Genomic DNA, 24,868 nt, shown 5'->3' with positions numbered 1-24,868 from the left:
TGGTTCGCTCCCGGTCTCCTCCGGGAACGGAGCCGCGCGGGGGCTGCTGCGGGAACGCAGCGGGGGGACGAGCCCCTTCCTGCAGCGGCGTGCGGGGGGATTGGGAGGCGCCGAGGCACGAGGAAGTTGGCAGAAGTTTTAGAGTAAAACGGAGTTATTACCGGTGGCCAGGGCGCTGCAGGGAAGTGCGGGAAGTAAACACGGGTCTGGAGTGGATAACAGGACACTGATTTCAAAGCACAATGTGTGTCGGCTTCATGTGCAGCGCAAAGAGGAGTGTTTTCAAAGTGTCTCTTTCAAAGCTGTAAGGAAATAGTGTGTGACTCATTATGATGTATGAGTCTTATGCAAATTAGAAAAACTTAATTAATTGCTTAATGCTTTAATGTCCTACGAAGATGGCTTTTGCAGTTAAGTTCTGTAATATTTCCTAATCTTCGAAAGAACTGGTGGAATAGAGGGAACTGGAAAACGGGAAATGTTCCTAAGTGAAGGAGAACAATGTTAAATACAGGGCTTGAGAGGAAAAAAGCAGAAGCTGGCCGTTACTGAAGTATTTTTAGTGTGTCTCTATTGGTGTGCTGGTACAGTTGGCATCTCAAGGCTCTTTCATTATGACTTTTTGTATTTCTGAATAGTTAAAAGAAGTTCTGTTTCAATTTAAAGTAACATGGAATTTTTTTCTTCCCCTGAAAAATAAGAATGAAATACTGAAAAATATTTTTTCCTAAAATAATTCATATTTAGGCACTCAATACTAATTTATAGACCTTTCTCAAGTCTCTCTCTCTCTCCCCAGAAACCTTCATGCCAACTGGAATAATCCCTTGTAAAGCTCATTTTGATGGAATGCAGTTTATTGATATCTACTCTTTCCATACTGTTGAAATATTATTGTAGGGTGTGTGTACTTGCAGAGCTGCAGTGACACTTGCGCTCCTCAGCCAGGCAGACCTAATAAAAGCCTAGCAGGCTTTCTAAGCATCCTAAGCCCAGGCAAGAACTCTGTGGAAGGCTCAATAGACAGGGGGAAGAACACAGAGAATTTCCTCATTGTCTGCAATTTACCACCTTAAGTAGTCTAAACTGGTTTCAATGGTGCCAGAGCTCAGCGTTGGTCTAAACTAACTATCTTTAAATAACAAGTTCAGAAACAAGATGGAAAGCTTGATTCCATGCATTACTGGTACATAAAAAATAAAGTACACACTCTCTGCTGTCATAAAATTGTAGCTGGGATCAGTCTTCTGCACTTTTGCAAACAATTAAAGCAGAATTACTTTAAAGTATCCGAAGTGGGTCTATATGTGAGGGTTATAACGACCCACAACTTTTTGGTGAACTGATTCAAAAGCCCTAAACCTGAAAGGCAGCGCCACACCTCTGCTGCATCTTCACATGGATGACACTCTCCATCTAGTCTGAGGTTTTAATACTGTTGTAAAATAGAGAAGAGAAAGAAGTTAGCTCTGCTTTCCTGTATTAACCTGAAATATTACAAGTTACTTTTTCTCTCCTGCTCACGGCCAATTCAGCCTAGTTGTGCAGGGAATGTCTGAAAACACATTTCTCAAGTGTGTGAGCATTCTCACCATGCTCAGTGGACTCACATGCTTCAATTTGAGCATGTCAAAATACTCCTTAGAAACCTGGATATTTGACGACAAAATCTTACTATGGTATCAGAATCTTAAAACCTTAAGGCAGAACTTTCCATGAGTAGATATTCACAGGATAAATCCAAGAGAGATGTGCAAATACAGGAAGAGATCAGCATAACATGGCGGTATGTTATTTTCCTCCTTCTTTGAAACAGCTGGGCACCTCCTCATGCTCTATGACCAGTTGACTTCCACATCTGTCTGCATGGAACACACATAGGTGGTTCAGAGTTTACTGAATCTTACATGATCTAAGTGGTTATGTAAAAAACATACTTTTCTTCATATGCTAAGATGCAATGCCAAGAAATGTTCCCGCCAAACATAGTTTCAATTGAAGCAATTATAGTTTGCGTTTTTAAAGACAGCTTCCTTAAAAATTCTGCTTTGTAGCAGCAAAAGTTTAAAAAGCACTACTGTTGAGTCACTGTCTGAGAGTGGATCTTTTAATTTTTTTAAGTGTAGACCTGAAAAACTAGATATTATGTGGTTTTGCTAAGCTCAACTATTCTCCATGGGTATAGCTGAGCCTACCAGACCTAGGTTTTTGTTGCATTAGCAAATCTTATGTCGGACCTGAATTCCTGACATGATCCATTTGTTAAGTCTATTGCAATAATAAGAGCTATAAGTGTTCTTATATGCCTGTCTGCCTAACATGTTGTGGTATGTACATTGTTTGCAGTTAAGCCACTCAACTAACTTCAGTAATAGTTGGACAGGAATGCTGGAATTTCATGGAATTCCAGTATTAATTTTTATATATCATTTCTTATAAGGCATGCACAGTATAATACAAATATTGCTTCCGAGTACATTGTGTGTTCTACCTTCTTCCTTATAGTCAAGAAAAATTAATTCAAAGCCTTGGTTATTTATTGTGAGAGAAACTGATCTGTGGTGCATACAAATAATTTGGTACTTTGAATCATTTCCCAAAGCGTGGAGTGAATACATGAGCAATAGCCATGCTGCTATGGCAAGCTCTAGTGTGCCTGGATTTCAGACTGAACTTCAGGGGACAAAAATTGTGCTGCAAACATACAGAAATAGATGCACTCATGATCAGGGGCAGTAGACAGCATGGGTAATGGGAAGTTGGCAGCTCAAAGAAAAATCTGCACTAATCTTGCAGACTTTTGTGGTTTATCTTCCCTAGACTATAAGCCTATGATTCCTGGTATTTAGATAATTTCTAGCTACTATATGTGACTGTGTCACAACATCTCTTCAGACCTGCTGCATGTTTTTATTATGACCACAAACCTTAATGATGACCCTCTGCCTATAGCTGGCTTCAGCTGCTCAGCACAAAGTCCTTTCCAAAGGCATCATCACTGCTGCAGTGACGGGTAAACCGTGGCACAAACCAAAGTGTGCCACATGCTTTCACTTGCCTAAGGTCACGCAGCCAGCAAATTCCAGATTGCAAACAGCCTTTTCCAAGAGAACAGTTTCATGTTAATTTCAGATGACTTCATTAATTTCCAGCTGTCTGTCTCTGCCCCCAACAAAAACAAAGGCTTAAAATCATTAATCTCCAAGCATAATGCCCATTTAAAAGGAAGTGGAAATAAGCTGGCAATTTACGTTTCTCAGGTTGAACAAGTGTGTCTGGGTTTTTTTGCAGGATTTTGTATTAGTAGCCCTTGTTACAAAGAGGGGTTTAAGTCCTAATTCTATGAAAATCAAGACAGGTTTCCTTAAGGCCTGAATGTCTGTTAGTTGTCTGTCAAACTTGGAGGTGTTTATGGTCTTCACTAATTTTCTACTGATAGCTTGGCTGTAACTGCTAGGCCTTTTTTTAACAGAGGATCTTCTGACACTGTTCCTTTTTGAAAGCGTATAGTAGAAAATTAATTCATTTGGGAGTGAAATGATATTTAGCTGTAAACTGACACCTCCTATGTATAGGATGCTTTACCATAGTGAGCATTTACTTTTGGAGAAAATGATTGGGGAATATCTGAATATTAGTTTTGCACTGTAAGAAAATATTTTATTATAGTGGTTCTGCTAATTCCTCTTAGTGGTAGCAAATAGCAAACAGACTTAAAAACTTAATCTGGTTTTTCAAGGCAAATTTTAACTTAGTTTTCTGCCTCAAGGAACTTGAACAGGACATAAGAACAAAAATAAACTCAAGCAAGAAATAAACTGGAGTTTCAAAGTAACCTAGAAAATGCTCCCCATGACAGAATTGAACATCAAAGCCCACATCCAACTTCAACATCTCAACCTCTTATTAGACATAGAGTCCAGAGGAAAGGCTATGCAAATGATAGAATCATTCAGTGGTTTGGGTTGAAAGGGACCATCCTGATCCCATCCGTCTGCCATGGGCAGGGAAACCATCCACTAGATCAGGTTGTTCAAAACCCCATCCAACCTGACCTTGAACGCTCCCAGGGATAGGACAGCCACAAGTTCTCAAGCCAGCCTGTTCCAGTACCTCACCACCTTCACAGTAAAGAATTCCTTCTTAATATCCAAACCACTCTGTTTGATGCCATTCCCTCTTGTCCTGTTACCGCATACCCTTGTAACCAGTTCCTCTCCAGTTTTCTTGTAGACAGATACTATCTTGTTTCAGATACTAAAAGGCTGCAATAAGGTCACCTCAGAGCTTTGCCTTTTCTAAGCTGAACAATCCCAATTCTCTCAGCCTCACTTCTACTCTTCTACCTGCTCTGGTGTTCTCCTCATTCTAGCAAAAGTCTAATCTGCCCTAAGGACGTAACAGCTGTGAAGGTCTTCTGGAACACCACCCATTGCCACACACAGCCACCTCCTGTCTCAGCTTCCAGTGTCTCCTGACAACTTTCCACTGTGCAGTATCACTCTGTGGTGACAGCAGCTTTTGTGGCACACCCGTGTTTTAGCCCACCAAAATGTAGGCTGAGCATAAGGTCACATGAAATCACAGTTCAGTGATTTGCAGTCTTCAAAGTTGAATTTTACAGGCATGGGGAAAGGAGGTCACCAGCTACATTAGCTGTGCTGATGAGCACAAACAAAAGATTTTTCTGTAGGATTGTTAGGTCCTGTTTGCCGTACAAAGCACAGGATTTTGATGGAAGGATAAGGTTTTATAATCTGTTTTCCTCTAGTTTTCTGTCAGCTTAAACAGTTCATGAATCCCTCTCATCTCTGGACTTTGGAATGGAATGAGATAGGAAATGCAAACTTCCCCAAATACCACTGCAAAAATCCATTGTTTCACTCAGTGTTACTTCTCCAGCCAAATCCTCTTGCTTCTCCCTCTGACCTTCCTTCAGCACAGCATAGTCTCTGTCTCATCTGTATTTGTCCTTCTTTATTCCCTTCTCCCTGCACAACCATTTCATTCTACCAATCCCTTTAAGGCTTCCTTTCTTCTTTCCAGCTGTGTCATCCTGCCTGGATTGATCTCCAAGCTAAAAAACCAACCAACCAACAAAACCAAACCTGAAACAAGCTAATTTTTACAGGACAAAAAAAAACCCAAAAAAACAAAAGCCCACTCACAAGCTGAAGGGAGGAAAAAAAAAAACCCAAACTAAATCACCACATAGGATTTATTCTCACACAGAATTTCCTGCCTATAATGCTGTTTATAGAAAAGTATGTTTAAGTGTGACTGTGATCTACATGTGTTTTAAACAAGAATATGGCAATTTGGATAAAATGATGCAGTATAATATTGAAACTATCAAGAGATGCCCTGCTTTAATCTCTGCAGGTAGACAGCAGTGTAAAGTGTGATCTGTTCACAAGATCAGCTATGCTTATATAGTACCTATAGCTTCATTCTACTTATGCTAGCAAAATTGTTCAGTCATTGGCATGGCATATTCTACCACTGTTTCATATGGACACTGTTCCAAATAAAATAAGGTCTTGTAGTGACATTGTAGCTCTGCCAAAATAGCTGTCCAGAGTAGGAGCATTTGTCAACCATAGCAAACACAAATGACACTATCCTTGGCCTGTGACTGTCAGTTGTTCAGCAGAAGGGAGTAATTTAGATTTGATCTAATGACTTGGGGTTTTTGGAGTTCTTTTTTAGTAAAATAATAAATTATCAATAGCCAAGCAAATAACCCAATAAATTAATTTTCATAGCCATGGGGAAAAAAACCCCCAACATTCTGGCAAACTTGGCAACCATTTTTTACCATTAGTTTATAAATGTACCCCATACAGCTGTGTAGAGTGCTAGATACTAAATCATAATATGATTATATGAAGTACCCAGTGATATGTTGATTCAAGAACAAAAGAGTTTTGTATTTTACAGAATCATTCAAAACCTATGTACTGCACAGGACATTAAAACGTGATAGATACTTAGCATTTGGAAGGCACATATGACAATCATAAATTGTTGCACTGGAAAAACGTATTAGTTTATATGCTCAGCAGACAGGTGAATTGAAAAATTGATGGGAAGCAATGGCTGAAAGGGACAGTATTTTCCCATTTGGCTCTAGGGCATCATCTTAGATTTTTTGGTAAACTGTTCATACTATGTAAATATGTTTGGTTTGTGTTAGCCATAATAAATTACTGAGGAGTAACAGAAGCTTGAAAATTCTGTTAGCATCTTTATCCTAATCTGCTAGTATATACATTTTGAACAAGTTAATTTTCTAGACATTAGCAAAGCCAAATGTGCAATGCTACAAGTTTATGACCTCAACATAAATTACTACCCAGTAAATACTTTAGAAAGAATTGAAATAATGTATCCTGAGGCAATAATATGAAAAACATGAGTATATGTTTTTCAAGCTTAATTCAAGGGGAAACTGGCTGAAGTAGGCTGTTACTACCAGAGGCTATACCATGTGGCTAAGTTTTTCCTTCCTGTCTTAAAATATGGATGCTGTAGGCATCTCTGCCAGAAGCAGAGAGGCAACAAAGTGCTACTGAAGCTGTAGCTACACTTCCAGTTTATTTTAGCATAAGTCTGAGTTGCAGACAAAAGAGCAGATCCCTTTCTTCCACCCTCCCAATGCCCCTGCTCACCCTGCCCCTCTCTGCCCTCTCACTGGCACTGGGGTTTCAGTGACCACATGACAAAGCTGGATCTGATCCTGCTGCTATCTAAATTGGCAAAAGAAAAAAGAAGTTCGTTTCCCAGCTGGAAGTCCCGTGATTCATCATAACTGGGGAAGCATCGAGGACAGAGAAGAACGGAATTTCCCCTTTCAATGGCAGCCCATGTGGGCTCCATTAAAGTGACATAGGGACCAACTAGGGAATTTCTCAAGAGTTTTAACAGAATTTGATAGGCTTCAGAACAAAACAAACAAAACTGATACATGAGTAACCTCCATTAGGTCCCTGTCAGTGCCACCCCACATCTATGATGGGTATGCTTCTGTTGCTTGAACAAGAACACTTTCAGCCCAAGTACAGCAGTGTTTGTTAGTGGTAATTTTCTGGGTCCATACCAGATCCTGTCTTTATTCATTTCCCTGCAATGACTTTCTGTTTCGTCTTCTTGTTGAAACATAAAAGCCCCTTAAATTCTTTTAAATCTCTGCGCTTGCTCTCCTTGAGCAATCAGGCTGTAGGGAACTAATCCTTCAGGGAGGTACAGCACTCAGTTTTAACTGGAACTGTATTTTAGAGTAGCCTAATGTGCTGATCTTCCTCCTACTGCTTGAAAACCTTTCAGAAAAGTGGAGTAACTCTTGTGAATGCGGCTTCTGTGTGTGGTTTTTTGGTTCATTAACTTATCCAGAGAGCTGGTGCAAAAAAAAAAAAAAAAAAAAAAGGCTCAAAACAGAGCACAGGTCAGTTACAGAACAGAAAATATCCTCTACCTTTTATGTCAAAAAGTGACATGTAATTCACTTACATATCATAATACCTAATTATTTTCTGTAATCCTTATGGTATCACTAATATTCAGTTGGAATAAAGGGAAGAGCAATCTGGATAAGAGCGAAGAGGTGTCCAAACCTTGAAGTGTGTGTGTGTGTTTGTTTGTTTGTTTGTTTGTTTCCAGATAAATTCAGATGCTTAGAATGGGTTCTTTCAATATGCAGAACTCTCAATCACCTCAAAGTACTTACACTGTTTACTTTCATGTTAGGAATGATTTCTGTCAAGGATGTATTATCCCTTTACATGCTACTTTTTTATTTACTCAGTGAATATTAGTACTTACCAGTACAAGGAGGACTGTCAGCATTTTTGTAAAGATTATGTAGAGGGCATATGAAGATGAAAAATAGAATCAATTAGCCTTTCTGTGCTTCTGTGTGTACCATGTAAACACACACCTGCTCTAACTATGGGGTTTGCCTTTAGGCAAAATAGTGGATGATTCAAAAGTGAGCAGAATAGGATGTTTTTGAGACTTTTTAAAAAACAACACTCTTGTCAAAATTACTATAAACTATTGTCATTTCCCCTTGTGCATCTCCCAAACACGGGAGAAAACAATTCCTTGTTCCTTCTTCCTCTCAGATAGGTAGCTGTAATTGACTTCTTCTGATAAGCAAGCCTCTTTGAACTTTGCTTCACAGCTTTGAGATAGCTTTACAGATAAAGATCAAAGGCTCAGTGCCTTGAATGGATGGTTTGGTGTCACAGGTTACCACCTCCAGCTCTAAACTTCCTCTTCTCCCATCATGAAAGCCATTGCAGGAGGTGGATAAGACCCCAGAGTGGATGAGGGGTTGTAAGGCCCTACCTTGGACCAGTAGCTACTGAGGTGGTTTATCTGACTGCACCTCAAGGATTCAGCTGTCTCTCTTACACATTTTTATGCATTTTTCACATATCACAGCCACTGAAAACACCAACTCTGACCCAGGTGGCTGATTCCACCTGGCATTTCCTTGCAAACTCCCACTCTTGCAGTTCCAGGTAGCATATGATATAAGGGTGTGTGCATGTGGAGATCTGAAGCACCTGAAGGAGGTCTAATGAGGAATTAGATGCTTTCTGTACTTGGTATTTCTTTTTGCTGTCTACCGAGGAATTAGAAGGGAGGTGGAAGGAGATAGAGTTGTTTTATAACATTTAATTTCACTGTCTTTGAGGCACTAAACTGACAAGTAATATGAGAATACATCTTAGGAAGACACTCTCCCAGTTCATCAAAATCCGTGTTCTTCCACAAAGACCATGTCAGGAGCATTGCTTTCATGGAAGCCTGGCATAGAAAAGGTGGTACTTTTCTAGTTTGTTACTTCAGTTTGAGAAGATATTTCAATGTAAGAGCTTCATGCTTTTCAAAATCTCAAGTGGTACTTTTGCAAATCCCCTTCTAGGTAAGCAGGTTCCCCTCCTCAAAAGGATGCAGGAGTCTTCCCCTTTTCCCAGAAACAATAACTTTCTTTCTTAAGTTGGTCACCTGCATAGCTGTTTATAAAACTGAAGGATAATAGAAACACAAAACAAAGACCAGCTGGGGAGAAGGTGGTGGAATAATTGTGCTGTGAGAAGCCATAAAGGAGGAGTCTGGACTTGCTGTTCTTTCTTTAGTTTCATATTTTAATGTGGGGGTTTTTTTAATTAACAGAGGTAGCTGTAGTAATTTTTAATTTTCTGCTCTTTGAGTTTTGGTTTTTATCTTCTAATAACTTAGCTTTTATTCTCCAAATTCCATTATACTCATCCTTGCTTTATGTTTTGTGGTTCTTTCCTGTAAAACTTTATAGCTGAGGCAAGTGGGTATTTTTGGACATTTTTTGTTTCAAGTCTGAATTTGCACTTACTAAATCCTATTCTAGGTTTCTAATGCCAAGTATTTAAATTTGCCTGAAAAAGAACCCAAACAAACAAAAACTGAGAAACAACAATTTTTTGTTTAAATGTGATCTGCCTTTCTTAAGACAAAAGTGAGTGCTGCACCTACCCACAGTTTTACTTTAAGCGAATGGATGTAGTAATCTTCAGAAAATGTGACTCTCTAGGCACAGAACTACAGGTTGTCCTGTCAGTGAGAAACAGATGTACCCAAAAATGTGTAAGAACTGCAATTGGCATGCAAATTGGCTGACTTAGTGTGTTTATTTTTTAAATTATTTTACTATTTTAAAACCAATTCAACTTCATCAGTTAAAGATCTAACTGATGTTAGGAGGAGGAGAAGGAACATACGGGTCCCTTAATGGTGAATGTGTCAATATTGCTTGCAAAGCTGCCCTAGCAAACATGTGAATATATCATGTTCAAAATTCTGCTCTTCTTTAACTAAAGAAACTGGTTTGTGAGTACAGATGGGGATTTTTCAAGAGGCAAAACAGATAATTCAGACAGTCCGGTAAACACCAGAAATTTAAGAAGGTATAATTCTCATCCCCCAGATAAACAGAAATAGGTACGCTTGTAATAGAGAAAATTTCCTGTAAATCATTTAAAATTAGTTTCTGTTTTGCTACCACTCCCCACTGATGCTGCAGTCAGCCCTGTTTCCAAAAACAATAGCAGGACCCCTCTCAGGTGCAAGTGCTCACAGCCAGACGCCCTGAAGCAATTGTGTCCCTCTGCCTACTCAGGGACCCTGCAAAATTCTCTTGCTATGGGCTGTCACTCCCATGTGACAGAGGCAGCTGTACAGATAAAACACTGACAAGCAATGTGTGTGCTGAAAGTGCAAAGTACTGGATTCACTGTGCACAAGGGGGTGAACTGTGCTGCTCATGCACATGGGAGATCCCTCCCTGTTTCCAGGAGCAGGGACAGGTCATGACCACTGGGGAGCCACTCATGCTGGCTGCTCCGAGCCATAACACACATATTACACAATACATATTGGTAAATGTCATCACAGATTTTAATACCCATAAATATAATTTCTCAAAAACTAGTTTAAATGTTTGGAGAATTCCATACTACGCAAATCTGTCTGAAATTAAGACAGACTTCTCTTTCTCAAGTCTGGGGACTCTGTACCTCATCTCACATCCGAGTTGAAAACGTGTTACGCACTTTATTCTTCTTCATTTTTCTCATTAAAAATGATTTTACCTTTGGAAAGCTTTTGTAGGAAGGACTGTATGCAAAAGAGCCGAAGGCTTCCAGGTGATGTTTGAAGGCAGGGATGTGTCACAGGCCAGGTCTACTCATCATCCTCCCTTCATCATCCCATGTTCCTCATAAGCTGAGCTGTGACCAGATCAAAGAGAGGGTGGGTTTGTTTCATTTTGTTTTATCTCAAGGCAGCTCTGCCAGTCCTTGAGTGCAGCAAGGTGCAAATACACAGCAAATCCTTCTTTCACGATGTATGGTATTTACAACAGTAAAACTGTCCACCTTTCTTCACATCTGTTTCACAGCTAGTGACCCCTTTTTCAACAGATCTGGTAATTCTGAATTACTGGAGTTTCAAATTGGTAAGATATGAAAAATAGCAACGCAGGGCTAAAAACTGTTTTATTTTAGGTTTGTCTTTTTTTGTTATTCCTTCCAACATGTAGAATTTCTAATGTATTTGTAAGAAACATGAAACTTTTTAGAAGCACCTACAGCCTAGACTTCCAAACTTACTACCTGCAGAACTTTGAAAATCTATTCTGTGTGCTATGAGATCCTGATCAAAGGGTCCCATCCAGTCTATACCAGTTACAATTACACTGTATCTCAAAATATCTATTGCTGAAACGTGTTTTCAAAGATTAGCAGTAACACAGACTGCACCTTTATCTGCAGACCTGATTTTGCATAAAAAGATCCCAAGCAGGTTTAATGAAGAGTTGGAGCTTGTAGTTAAAGAAGCAACTTTAAGTTTTACCTCTTGATTATCTTTAATTATATGCAATGCAATGTAAGACAAGCATTACTCATAATTTTCATTTAGAGTACTAGCTGATGGAGGTCCTTGAGTATTTCTAGTATCTGCTCATCCCAAGAAAACACTAGAGAATAAACATTAGTTGGTAATGAGGTCCTGACTCAGGTGTGTTGTGAAGAAAGAGGGTTGTAGTTACATACCTGACACAAGGGCTGCCTACGCTGGGCCATGGGAGCCCCCATTTCCTAGGTACTCTCGGGACTGCTGCTCTGGTAAGGTCCTCTCACAACAAACCTGTTTACTTGGAGTATAATCTCAAATATTTGAGAGCCATACAAGTATTTTAGTGCTAGTCAGATATGTAGATTCAGTCAAAACTTTAGGTGTATAAATGCCCTTCTGTGCTTCACTTCTCTCATCGCTCTGGAATGGCCTTTGGGCTCGGGGTTGAGTCCCTTAAGATTCAGAGAACCCTCTTGCCATAGACTTTTCTATCTGACTCTCATTTTTTTCTTCTCTCTCTCTAAGATCACAAATCAGACAGACAGCTCTTTGTAAAACTTTTCAGTTGTTGTCTTTTATATGGCCTGGCACCTCAAGAAATTTCAGCCTCCAGCTAACTGGACAGACTGGTTTTTGCAGCCCATTCAACTTTATGGGTCAAAGGGGATTCCACTTGAACTGGAGATCAGCTGTGCTTGATGACTTCCTACACTTCCCACTTAGTGAACTGGTTATCTGCTTACTCTCACATGCTTCAGGCAAAATAATTTCTCCAGGGGCAACAAACAAGTGTTCTAACAACTCCTGTAAGAGCTGTGTAACTTTAAAGACTGAAAAAATTTGCACAAACACATATTAGGTACTCCCTAATTTATCAAAGTTGTAATTAGAAATCTAAATGCCTCCATAAAAAGAATAAGGAATAAGAGAGACAGATTTTTAAGAAATTTGACTCTGCAAAAAATGGGAATGTTCTGATTTCAGTCCTTCTGCATGGAAAAAAATATCATAATAGCACCAGTGCATGTGATTAACTCTAATTTAAATGCACCTTTTTAAATAGAAATATGTAATAAAATTATCTTTTAAATGATAGCCATATTCAAGGCTCATGGAACTCCCATGACACTCTAATCAATTCACCTAAATATGATCAAATGAAAAGCCAACTAATTCAGGTACCTGTGCTTATCAATTTTGTGGTGGATTTTATTTGCATTCATGTGTGATGATTTTTTTAGCAACTAAGTGACAATATAGAATAAAGCCAGTAATGTGAAAAAAGCCCACCTTTTCTCAAAATAAAGCCATAATTTTGCTAATGTAAAGATGTATTAATGTCAGTGATGAGCAATAAGCAATATTCAGATAGAAATCTACTATTAGGTTTTTGGTGGTGGTGGTGTTTTGAGTCCTATCTCCGACAAACAACAAAAGAAATTAACTGATGCTGACATGCATCCCTAATTGAAGTCTGGCAAGCCTTTCTGAAAGAAATACAAGCACTTGCAGACAACCCTTCTCCCCAAACTAGAACTAAACCATTTAGATCTCCTCTCATTCTTTTCATTCCTCATTACTTTTCATTTATAGACACTGCCAGGTGCCAGCTGGGGCACAACACAGAAACAGCAAACTGCAGATGATGGCTATTTGTGATGTTTCAAGCAGAACCAGAAGCTGAATCTGTTAGGAAAAAAAACCCCAACAAATACAACAGAAAAGCAGAAGTTCTTCTGAGCTTTTCACCTCAGATTTCATGTATCTGGTTAGTTTAGATAATAATCCAAGCTACTCTTACAGATGTAGTACATTGTTGTTGGAAATTTTGGAGCATTTTGTTGTATACCTGTTTCTCACAACTATAAATAATTCATTTCTTTATATTAGCACTATATCATTTTGCTGTAAATTAATAGTTTGAGTATCCAGCAGGTATTAAAGATGTGCTTGTGAATTATTTGTCCATGATTCTCCTTATATTTAAGAAATCAGAGGACATTCTCATTATAGCTGTGCAGTATTGTGAAGTCAGTTCTAGATAAAATGTTAACATTTAAATATTCTAAACTATTAATTTAGGCAACGATTTATTTTTTCCTGATGCACTTACTCTTAAATTGATTGTTTATATTGTACATAATTGTATTAAGAAGAAGGATAACACAAATAATGCTAAAGAGCTCTTAAAAAGGGAGGAAAACTTCATGCACAAATGATTTAACAATTAAACTACTTATTGAAGATATATTAAGCATATTTTTCTTAATTTATATTAATGGCTGTTCAACCACTTGGTAATTTAATGCTGGCTTTGTTTAATATCTTACAGGAAGCTTCAAAAGATGGTGCATGACATCAAGAAAAATGAAAGTGGGATAATAAACAAATTCAAAAAGTAAGTTTGCGATGTCAATCCCTAGTTTCATCAATGTGGGGAAGTTTGGATTATGAGCACAGTGGTGTGCAGTACTTTGATGATGGGACCATGTCATTCCAGAGGGACATACTTCAGTGTGTGTAAAGAGCTTTGGTTCAGACTGCAATGTACAGAATTGTCATCAGTATTAAGACTTTCATAAAGTAGTTGCAGAACTGGAGTCCAATGGTAGGTTGTGTTTGTAGCCTTGAAAAAAAACAGTATAAGAGTGAAGAGCCTTTTTCTTGAATGTTCACTGGGAATGATCATTGCTTGTTGCTTGCATGTGTGCCTTTCGTCTTAGGCAACTGTTTAGGCTTCCTGTTGCAATTAAGCTGAATTTGAGCTCCACCTTGAACCAACTGGTCAGACATCATGCTTAAAATTCCCATAAAAATGCTAAGTCCTCCTGTGTTTTGGTCTCATAAAACAAAATCCAGCATTACCTAGCACCCTTATTCCAGTAAGATGTGCTGAACAACATGCAGATTGGTGTCACGTGCATGAAAGTATCATAAAATATTATGTGTATTTATACATAGAAAGAAATCCAGTAATTCTGCATCCTTGTCAAATGAGTACACTATTCACTGTTTCCAGTCAAACATCTATTTAAAGCAATTAGCTGTTTAGCACACTTTCCTTAATGCAACAGCTCATTTGCATTGAAATTCCATTTGGATGCGATTTTCTCATTCAGATATCTTTCTTTACATGGGTCATTGGCAACAAAAGTATTAAGTACTTTTAGAAGTTAATTACTACACCCTATCTGCAGTGTTTCCAGAACAACCATATTAAATTTGAGAAATACAGCTCTTGTACATAAAAGACACACGGAAACACTGTTTTAAATTGTTCCTAAAGAGGGACCATGATGGCAGTCAAGGGAAACAGCTAATTCTGGTATGTATGAAACTATCAGTCATCTATTGGCAGAAGCAGTAGGGCTCTGCCTGGTTTGGCTATGCAAGAGCTCTGGAAAGCCAGGCTGGCTCAGCTCTTGCCCCTGCTGCCAGCCCAGGCGGGGCTGGTGTTTGTGGGGCAGCTGCCAGAGGAGGGGGATGCACTCCTAGGAGCAGTAGGACTGCCTGGCTCTCCTGTTCCTCAGGCAGGAGGAGTAATCTTGGGCTCCAAGCCCTCCTTTGTGCTCTCATTTTCACAGCTGTGTTTCTGTCCACAGACCTTGAGCAGGCTCTGATGGTAAAACACCTGATGTATCAGATAGACTTTTGAGATCACTTTTTTCGTTTACTCATCCTCTTTCACTCTAAAATTGCTGCAATTCACATTTAATCACAGTCACTTGGTATACTTACTTATTTCCACAAGCACAAAAGGAGATTTTCCCTTAAAATTACCCTCTTTCAACTACTTGGGGTTTTAATTTAATTTGCGGTTTTGTTCTTAATACAGTGACTGCCTGTTCAGCACCCATCTACAAAAAAGCTCATTTTCACCTGCGACATGTTCACAGGGAAGAACTGCTAAGCTGTCAAGGCTTTTTGGTGGTGTTTGGATGGGAGGGGGTTAAAGAGGGTTTCTTGCAGTTGTTGCTTTTTAATAAAAGGTGGCTTCCTACTTCACAATAGTTTTTTATATGCAATTAATAATGTTCCAGTGGCCTCAGTTCAAAAGCCTCAGACAGGAAAGTAGGTGACAGAAACAACAGAAGCATCTAAGGTTTATAATTTGAGGCTATAAAGTGTCTCCCATAGTTGCCTGAACGTTAATTCTGTTGTTAATCAGTTGCTCTGATTGTGTGTCCTTCCTAGAAAGTAAGAGAGGAAGAACAGAAAAGGGAGAAGTGACATGAGAGCCAAAAGTAGCAGAAGCTGGGAAGGTCATCATTGAGTGTCAGAGACAAGATTGCTGCTATAGCACTGCAATTCTTTGATTCACTAGAGATAAAAAAAAAAAGAGCAGACTCATAAAAACTCCCTTAGAGTATGACTGCAACACAAAGCTCACATGTCAACTCTCCAAGTTATAAGAGCACAAACCAAGGTATAAAAACATCATAATCTTTCTCATGCTACTGTGATTCATCTGAGTCATTAATCTTTTTTGCAGTTACGAAGATCAGAAATTTAGTTTTTAAAAATTGAAGAATTTCTAATATTTGCACATGACTTCGGAGCTCAAGTCTTGGACCCAGCACATAATGAGACTTGCAATAAAAGCAAGAGTTGACAACACTGATAAGATGCTAAGCTTTACAGAATTAGAGCTGGCTGTGATCGTCACTATGTGCCCTTTGGGGGCTTTTTTTTGATTGTAGATGCTTTTTCTAGAACATGGTTATCCAGTTGATCACTACTTCCATTTCAGTTAAAGGATTGTTCTATTAAATGTCAAGGTTCTAAACATGATTGAAGCAGGAAAATATTTATTTTAAGTGGGCTTTATGTAGCATAGATTCATCCATATGCTAGGGAAAAAAATCAAAATCACACCTATTATAAGTAGAAATAATTTTAGAGAATTCAAATAGTGTACTTGCTTATCTGAAGCCTGAAGTTATCACACAGATGTATATGGTAAGCTTCTGCTACACAAATTGAAAGAATTATCAAATATTCATTAAAAACTCTGGACTTACTAGCAGTATTTGTTAAAACACTTCTAAAATCTGGATTGGCTCTTGATTATGCAGAAATGTAAAAGTTCTTGCATCAAGACTTTTGCTCTCCAGTCTAGTTCATCTGTGGGGTGCAGGTGGGGAGGAATTAGTCTACTATCCATGTGTGTCTTAAAAGTCTGTGGAAAACAGGCTGAACAGTCCTGGTAACAGGAAAGAAATTGACAGGTTGTTTTTTCATTGCTTAAAAGTTCCTATTTGTTTCCCATTCCCACTCAACATTTGCTGGCCGTAAAAATATTGGCCACTGCAGGATAGCAGTCACCTGCTTGCCCTTAATCACATGCAAAACTGTTTGCAACACTGAGTCCCAGCTGCTGTGCAGATCACAGTGTCAAGGAGGATTATGTACTCAGGTGTCGAAGCAATGAGTGTAGCCAGCATTGTATAAACAACGAGAGCTGGGGGCATTTTTTTCATATTCACATCCTTTATACAAAACAGGGAAGCAGAGAAATCATAGGTTTCATGATGTAGGATGGTTGCCTATGCTTGAAACACCCGTAAAGACATAGCACTCATCTGTAAATCATAAGCTTTAAGCCTCTAGGCTTTGTTCAGTGGAATGCTGGCTCCACTGAAGCCGATGCTAAAAGACACACTGCACGTACAGCAAAGTCAGGACTTCACCCTAAAGTTTTGGTACGTGCTGACCTACTGTGTTGAATAAGAAACAAGAAGTTCAATTTATTCACCTTGTTGTAATATCACATCCTTCACAAAGCCATCAGAAATCATGCACTTGTAGTGGTGTTTCTGACTGCATACTATCCCAATATGTCAACTTCTTGAACATTTGCCATGTGACCTGAAAAATGGAACAAAGATGCTTTACCCAGCTTTTTAGTTGGGTATGTCTTTGCTTTAGATTTGTGTGGTCCGTTTTTTTTATAGCATTTAGGCAGTAAGTTTAGGCAGAAAAATAGTCGCTGTGTCACTAAATGTCTCTTCAACCTGCATAGCTCCAGGTAAAAGACTTTCATGATCAAACCCTTGGCAGAGGGAAAAGTGATATTTTATGAACCAAATGATGTGATAAAGTACTAAAATCAAGCTGTACCACACTCAGAAAACAAGAAAAAGTATAATACCTAATTTTAACTGTTATTCTGAAGGAACATGAAAATCACTGTGTAGCTGAATAGAGTGGTTTGTGTGTCAAGATTTTTATTACTATGATTGCCATAGCACAATGTAAGAACATGTGTGAAAGAGTAGTAATAACACTTTCAAAAACAACCAAAACACTTTCAGTTTAGTTTTATCTGGTACAATTGCCACATAATTACAAATCTGTAACAAACTATTCCACAAGGTTAGGAGAACACAGTTCAGGAAAAGTTTATCTGTTCGCATCACACCTTTTGGAACTCTAAAAATGCTTCTGGCAAAGTTAAACTAATTTATTGTTTAATCACAAGTGTGATGAGCTAGTGCACTTAAAGATAATATCTACTATAAATACTCAACTCAGAAAAGATACCAATATAATTTTTGTAAAAACTATTATGTTAAAATGGTTCCTAAGATGGAGTGGACGTTGTACAGACTTAATAATACAAAAAGCAAAGGACTTTTGAAAACAGAGTTTTCAGGTGTATCTTAAATGCTGGGGAAGTGAGGAGAAACACTAGTGGGGAAATGCACCTGTGGGGAAATTTCAAGTGCTACACGTAAAGGTCTACTAATATTTATGTTTGGTTATCTTTCTGGGCGTAGCCTCTAAAAACAAGCATTGCTAGAGCAAAACACCCAGACCTCTGCTGCAGTTTATTTTAAAATCCTTCAAAAAAAAAAACAAAACAAGAAAAACAAAAATGTGCTACAAATTCAAAGTATGTAATTAATATTTGCAGTTCCTACAGCACCACATATGAGAGAAAAGTTTAGTACACGCCTAAATGTTTTGTTGGATCAAGCTCAGCATATTATAGGGCAAAATCTTGGAATACATTGTTTTAAAATGGAATAATTTACTCTCTTATTAGTTGTTCTGAATTTCTGTACCCTGCACTCTGTTCTTGTGTGAGGCATCTATAACCCATTATATGAAATGTCTCAAGTGCTACCTGGTTATTTGTTGAAGCTACAATGTGTGTACTAGGATTAAATACGTTTAAATATGCACGCTCAGTTGGATGGCATTTGATTCTTCCAGTCCTTTCTCATTAACTTCGGGGAACAGGACAGAGTCAATTGCCATTCTGCAAGGATCTGTGTGGATAATGAGGTCAGTGTCTGCAATAGCTGGGTAACCACGCCTTGGCATAGGGTTGTGTCTTTTGATGAGCTTGTGTTGTGGTTTGCACATTGGGTAAAGTTCTGGCTCCTGTAAAGTGAAGCTCCAGCTGACTTCAAAAGAGCCTGGATTCCAGTTCTGGCACTCAGAAAATCATACCAGTACAGTGAAGACTACTTTTTAAGTGGATTTGAATTTTAGAATAAATAACATATTTGAAAAGATTCTAGCAAATATAGATGTGGCTGTGAACTGTTTCAGCTCTGTGACAGAAACATTATTTCTTTTCTTCTATTGATATTCAGGTTCCAAAATGAACAAGTGGCCTTAATTTGCAAAACTGGGAAAGATACTTGGGATCGGTATGCTATTCCATAGCTGCACCATAGCATGATAGACTGCTTAGACACAGACCTCTGTTCTGTGTTTCGTGTGCTTTCGTTATAACGTATTTACATTTTCTGCCAGGGCCACTGCCAGGATTTACAGGGCCTGGTACCAAGAGTAGCAGCTTAGAAATGTGTGATGTTGCTTAAGCCATGTACTTTATACCATGACACAGATAGCCCCTTACTGTTGCCTCAGTTCCACTATTTTCCAAGTCTCCACCATTTCTGAACAACTCATGGCAGACATGTTGCAAAATACATCAAGAGATCTTGGTCTCCCCTCCCTAAGACCTGAGATGAGCCCTGGCAGTGGCCCTGGGATTTTCTTTCTAACATGGCTGTGCTAACCTGGACAGAAGACCAGAGCAGGGCTGTTGAGAATGCTTTTTAATTTACTGTTTGTGCACTGTTATATTATGCTGCAGGAAGTTAAAACCTCTGAGGAGGCAGCTATCCATCATTAGTGTTGTTAGCTATGAACAAAGCAGGTTAACATTGCAAAAATAATCTTCCTGGTTTGATTTTTGTTTGTTTTGGGGGGTTTGGGCTTTTCTGAGTTTTAGCAATGCCCTCACCATTTATTCATTGATTCATATATGTGCATGGGGTGGTTTTGGTGACTATCTGAACAACAGAATTCCATTAATTCAACTCAGAAGTAGCCAAAGCATTTCTCAAAACAGACAGGTAAAGTTTGTAAACTGATGAGGTAGCGCCAGCATGTCACCACCCTGAGTTACAGTGGTACCTGAACAATGATACCTAGGCAGCAAGCTCAGGACCTAAATATTGAGTGTCAAATTCTTGTGGTAAAGCAACGTTTTTAAACACTATTGCTCAGAGATCCCAAAAAAACTTTTTAATTCTTTAGGGATTTTTTGGTTTTTAATTATTTGCTTATTTTTGCAAATGAATTTGTTAGGACCTGACTGAAGAATGAGTGAAGTCATCAGTTCAGTGGACAAAGCTTCAGGTCTATGGTGAGGTTTATCAGTGCTACAGGGTACTGTCAGACAATGTTCAAAAGTCACTTTAAAGAATAATTTTTTGTCATTAATTATCTTAATGTTTTCTCTAGCTACAGAAAAAACAAAGGCTTGTAGTTTTTTCCCTCTGCAGAGACATCAGTCTGGCCTCTGACATCACACACGCACTGTTCATCTTGACTTTAAACCCAAATTCTTCTCTTTTATTACAGGGTAGTGAAATAATTCAACTGACTGTAATTCAGTGTCTTCTTTGGACAGCTGCAAGTTAGTAAGGAGGAGTATACATGACTACATACATACACACATATATATATATGTGTGTGTGTTTACACATATTATGTGTACTCCTGCTTGCTAAATAGATATACATGCACATACATATGAACCTGTATAGCCATAAAGATCCTTTCAGTATTTCTACAAATTATCTTTTGGCTCACTTGTAACAGTTTTTACCAAAAAAGGGATATAACATCATAAAATAATAAAAAGTAGAATCTTTCACTGAGAGACCTGGTATACATTTAAACATTAATCAGCAAATAAAGTGCATGCACAATTATAGTTCTAAAAATACGAATGGAGAGTGCTACACCACTTTCTTATGACATAGTCTTAGTAAAGCCTCTGTGAACCTGAACAGATTTTCATCTTCCAATAGATCGTCATTTATCTCTGCCCCCTATCTCATCTCTTTCTGGAGATGAGGAGGAGGGGGGGTGAGCAAGGAAGCTATCCTTTTAACATATGTTCTTAGTGAAAAAAATAGATTCTATTTTAATTTTTTATCAGTTTCTAGCTTTTCAAAGCATTCTTCTACAGCTATTTGCTAAGCATCTGTGATGGTAATCTGTATTTCTTCAGCTGCAGGTATCTTTTGTTATCAGCTTTTTAATGTGTCTGGCTAATGCTCCCTTCCAATGAATGTTACTTATGAGATCATAAATGTAATAATTATAATTTACAGGCTTAAAAAAAAGCCACCGCCAAGTCTACCACAAAGGGATTATGCTTCAGGTAAGGCTGTATGCATGTAAATTTAAACTGCATATCTGTGTTAATTTGCTATCTATATGCCTAACAGTATTTCAGTTATACATTGCCTCATAATTTGTTTTTAATGAGAGAACAGGATAGCATTATCAACAACTCTGAAGGTAGTTCACAGCTCTGAAATGAAAGGCAAGGAAAAAAATGATGAATTGTGCTGGCATGAAGAGTAGCAAGTAACTACTCTTTCAAAATCAGTCTTAATCAGAGTTCTGTATCTAGGCTGCTGTACAAATGGAGGAGAATTTGCATCCAGTCCCTCCTTGTAGAAACTGTGATGTGAAAGTAAATAGGGAAGAAATAGAACAAATGCATCATTACAGATTCAAAATCTTAATCCTATTAATGTAATGATGACATCATGAATTATCTTAAAGGCAGACGTCTACTTGCTTGTCATACAGCACTGCCCACAAACTAGTTCATGGCTATTTTTACAAGTTAGCAGCCATCTTGTTAAGACAAGAATAGAAGAAAGGAGGACAAAGTTTGGAAGTTATCAGGTAACTGTTTCCCTGTTTAACATAAGCACTTGTAATTGGTGTGCTGTCTTGGCACTTTAACCAAGAAACAAGAAGGTGCAGGGCCCAGAGGTCAGCAAGAGTTCCATTATCTAGAAGTTGTCACCCCTACTTAAAAATGAAATGCATTAGCAGGACACTGTGGGTAAAGTGCGTGCTCTGCTGTTCAGACCGTGTGCAGTTTGTCATTTCTAATGCTTTTCCAACAGCTCTGAAATAATTCGTCAAAAACAAGCAAGAAAGCATTTCATTTACTTCTCGGTCCAAACCAGATGTGTTGCTCAGAACTGTTTGGAAATTTTGCTCGCTCTTTTTTAACTGACTATGATAAGTATAGATTGAAAAACCAATCTAAGATAAACATTTATATTCACTATTACATCTCCTTAAATAACTCTAATGTTTGGTTTAGAACGTGCAGACAATGAAGAGGAACAATGGTCAGATGATTTTGTAAGTACATACTTTGGGCTAGTAGGAGGTCACTCTAGCAACAAGTTAGCACTAATAACTGAAGAAATAATAAGTTTCTTTTTAAATCATCTACTTGTGGTTGAACTTTAAAATACTACTGAAATGTCATGTTATTTGTTACATCAATTTTATTCACAAGTAGCCACTGATTTTTAGCGGCTTCAATTTTTTTACATTCAACTTAAAAGTACTCTCAGAAACATTGTCATGTATTGTAGCCATGAACACTAAAGTTTTTGGATAGGTAAGCAGATGGCATCAATTTGAGGGACTTCCCAAACTGAACAATAATTTCAGAAATCGTGAGAGTTTTTATTTGGGGGAGGAAAGGTGGGAAGGGTGAGGAGAGGAAAGCCACTTCTTACTAAAAATGAAAACTTCTGCTAAGATTTTAGAAAACATTAGAATGAAGCAAGTCATGGCTGTCAGCCATGTAAAGTAATGGTGCAAATGTCAGGCTGAAGTAACCTGTTTCCTTCTGGAGTCAGATCTTGAGCACCCTTTTAACAGGAAAGGGAGAGGAAGTGACAACATACATCAAGAGTCACAGCTGGCTCTAGAAAGGAACTGTCCTGGGAAGGGAAACAAGCTATTGGTCCATAATTTGAAGACTGAGCTCTTGAGCTGAAAGGAGCCCTTGGAGATAGCAAGAAACCTTGGGAGCTCTTGGGAGGAGGAGAAGGGGAGGAGGCGGGAGTGCCTCTTTGTTTAAGCACTAAAAGGGAATACGATGTGTTGCTGTAATTTAGTTATCATGCTCACGCAAGGATATTTGTGTTATACGTTGCTATGAAGCCATAAGTATGCTATGAGATGAGAAATGGGAAGTTCTGTCTTTCCAGGACAGTGATTATGAAAATCCAGATGACCACTCTGACTCTGAGATGTATGTGGTCCCCAGTGAAGAGAATCCTGATGACAGCTATGAGCCACCTCCAAGTGAGAAGGAGAAAAAGAAGATTCCTTCTGCATTCCCTATTTCTAGGGGTGAATATGCAGGTAGTTATGGAATAGTTGACTATATCAGCTTGATAATTGCTTTTTGATCAGGACCAGAAGAGAAGTGGCCTCAAAAGGACTAATCTGTCCTTTCCTCAAGAGTTTGCTTTTAATTCTGATACTCAGGTCTTAAGCATTCAGGGGTATGATTTATTTTTTTTTTCTACTGCATGAAACAGGCTAGTATTGCAGGTAGTGATGTTTATAATTTTAATATAATGTGTCCTAGAGACTTTGATAGACATCTACTAACTACAAAATTCAAGCAGAGGTATGGGAGATATTACTGACTTGGCTCCAGATTAATCCACATATATAGATGCAGGGATTCCTATTAAAGATGAGGCACATAGGGCTGGAGAGGTGCCTTCTTCTCTGTTTTTCCAACCTTTATTCCAAAAGCAGTAAAACAGTAGCCCAAATATTCACTCCTTATTGTCCTTCAAAATTGGTACTGAGGATGATAAATACCGTGGAAAACAGGACAGGATCAAGATTTTATTTACATCAGTCCAGTATAAAGGGATGTTTTTCTTTCTGTTTTGATTCTTTTCAACCATGGACTGAAGTGAATTTGAACATGGACTGAAGGTTGCATTGAAGTGAATGAAAGTTAGCTTCAATTAGATGAAGATGTGAGACATGGTGAAAAGAAACATTGACATGATGCCTGCTTTCATTTTTGTATGATACAAGTCTGTTTCTGATTGTAGAATATTCATCAAAGTGTTAAAATATCAAATGTGTACTCATAGAAGTTTATCAGCACTTCACCTGTGTGTTCTTTGAAAAGGGAAGGACTTCTTAAAATAACACCCCAGAGACCCTGGCATAATTTATGTTCCAGTCCCACCCAGTGCTGTTTTTCTCATATGTCTCGTATGGACTACACCACCCAGCCACCACCTTCTCCCCAGGGAGTGAAACAGTTGTCCATGCAAAAGTCAGTGTCTAAGCACCCTCTGCAGCCTGATACAGAGGGTTAGGCTGCTACCTTGAGCAGTGAAATAGGACCTGTTTACACACAAGTCTCAACATCGGGTCCTCAGGTCTCAACCTCAGCTATGCTCAAGTCTGCCTTTTGACCTGTGCTGCAGCCACAGTAAAGACTTGTTTGCACGGGCAGTAGGAGAAAGTGCAGAGGCTAATGCATAATTTTGACTAAAATTGTTGTTTTCTACCACATTAAAAGACAATCGCACCAGTCATCAACAGCTTCCTCCCATCAACAAACCTCTCCCAAGTACACCCAGTCCAGCCATGTCCAGACCAAAGAAACCATCTGTGCCATCCATGCCATTGCCATCTCCTGCTGCAAAACCAAAAGTGCCACCAAAGCCTAAGGAGTGCAGTGATGATGAGGTAAAGTTTACAGATATACTTGTTTTAACTCTGTAAATGTCACAGCAATACCATGGTCTGGTCTCTTTCTTAGCCTCTATAGTACAAATAATTTTGTGCATCACAAACAGTGACCTGCAAGTATCATACTGATTCCTAGGGAATATATGCCTGTTTTGAGTATCAAGGAGGCTACTTAGACCATGGAATAGCTCCTGATCATCTGTAACAAGGTGCAGGCAACAGGGAGAGAGTAACCTCAAAGGATACTCCAGGACCAAAGAGAAGGGAGGGCTTCCACCCACCAGTCAGAACTGGAATAATTTGGTAAAGGGTTTTCAGTCTCTGGGATTCCCTTCCACATAGGACGATAAATGTCTGAAATAGGAGTCACTGTAAAATGGCA

At 38.6% G+C, this 24,868-nt stretch overlaps 1 protein-coding gene across 9 annotated transcripts in view; it reads left to right on the top strand.

Annotated features, from left to right (window-relative positions):
- BLNK (B-cell linker) overlaps window positions 1-24,868 on the top strand; it is a 95,073-nt gene that overhangs the window by 50,788 nt on the left and 19,417 nt on the right. For 8 of the 9 annotated variants that reach the window (XR_001859304.1, XM_017726066.1, XM_017726064.1 and 5 more), the window contains 6 exons: window positions 13,733-13,798; window positions 19,005-19,061; window positions 21,045-21,094; window positions 22,061-22,101; window positions 22,965-23,121; window positions 24,314-24,483. Coding sequence is in view for 8 of the 9 variants with exons in the window: in XM_017726066.1 (XP_017581555.1) it covers window positions 13,733-13,798; window positions 19,005-19,061; window positions 21,045-21,094; window positions 22,061-22,101; window positions 22,965-23,121; window positions 24,314-24,483 (541 nt within the window). In the remaining variant the exon portion in view is untranslated. The remainder of the gene's footprint in view (window positions 1-13,732; window positions 13,799-19,004; window positions 19,062-21,044; window positions 21,095-22,060; window positions 22,102-22,964; window positions 23,122-24,313; window positions 24,484-24,868) is intronic. The other variant, XM_017726063.1, reaches the window with a different exon arrangement.

This window comes from Corvus brachyrhynchos, unplaced genomic scaffold (assembly GCF_000691975.1).
Source record: "Corvus brachyrhynchos isolate BGI_N302 unplaced genomic scaffold, ASM69197v1 scaffold61, whole genome shotgun sequence".
Classification (NCBI taxonomy): domain Eukaryota; kingdom Metazoa; phylum Chordata; class Aves; order Passeriformes; family Corvidae; genus Corvus; species Corvus brachyrhynchos.
Note: the sequence above shows the minus strand (reverse complement) of the source record. Positions and strands in the feature narration are given on the sequence as shown.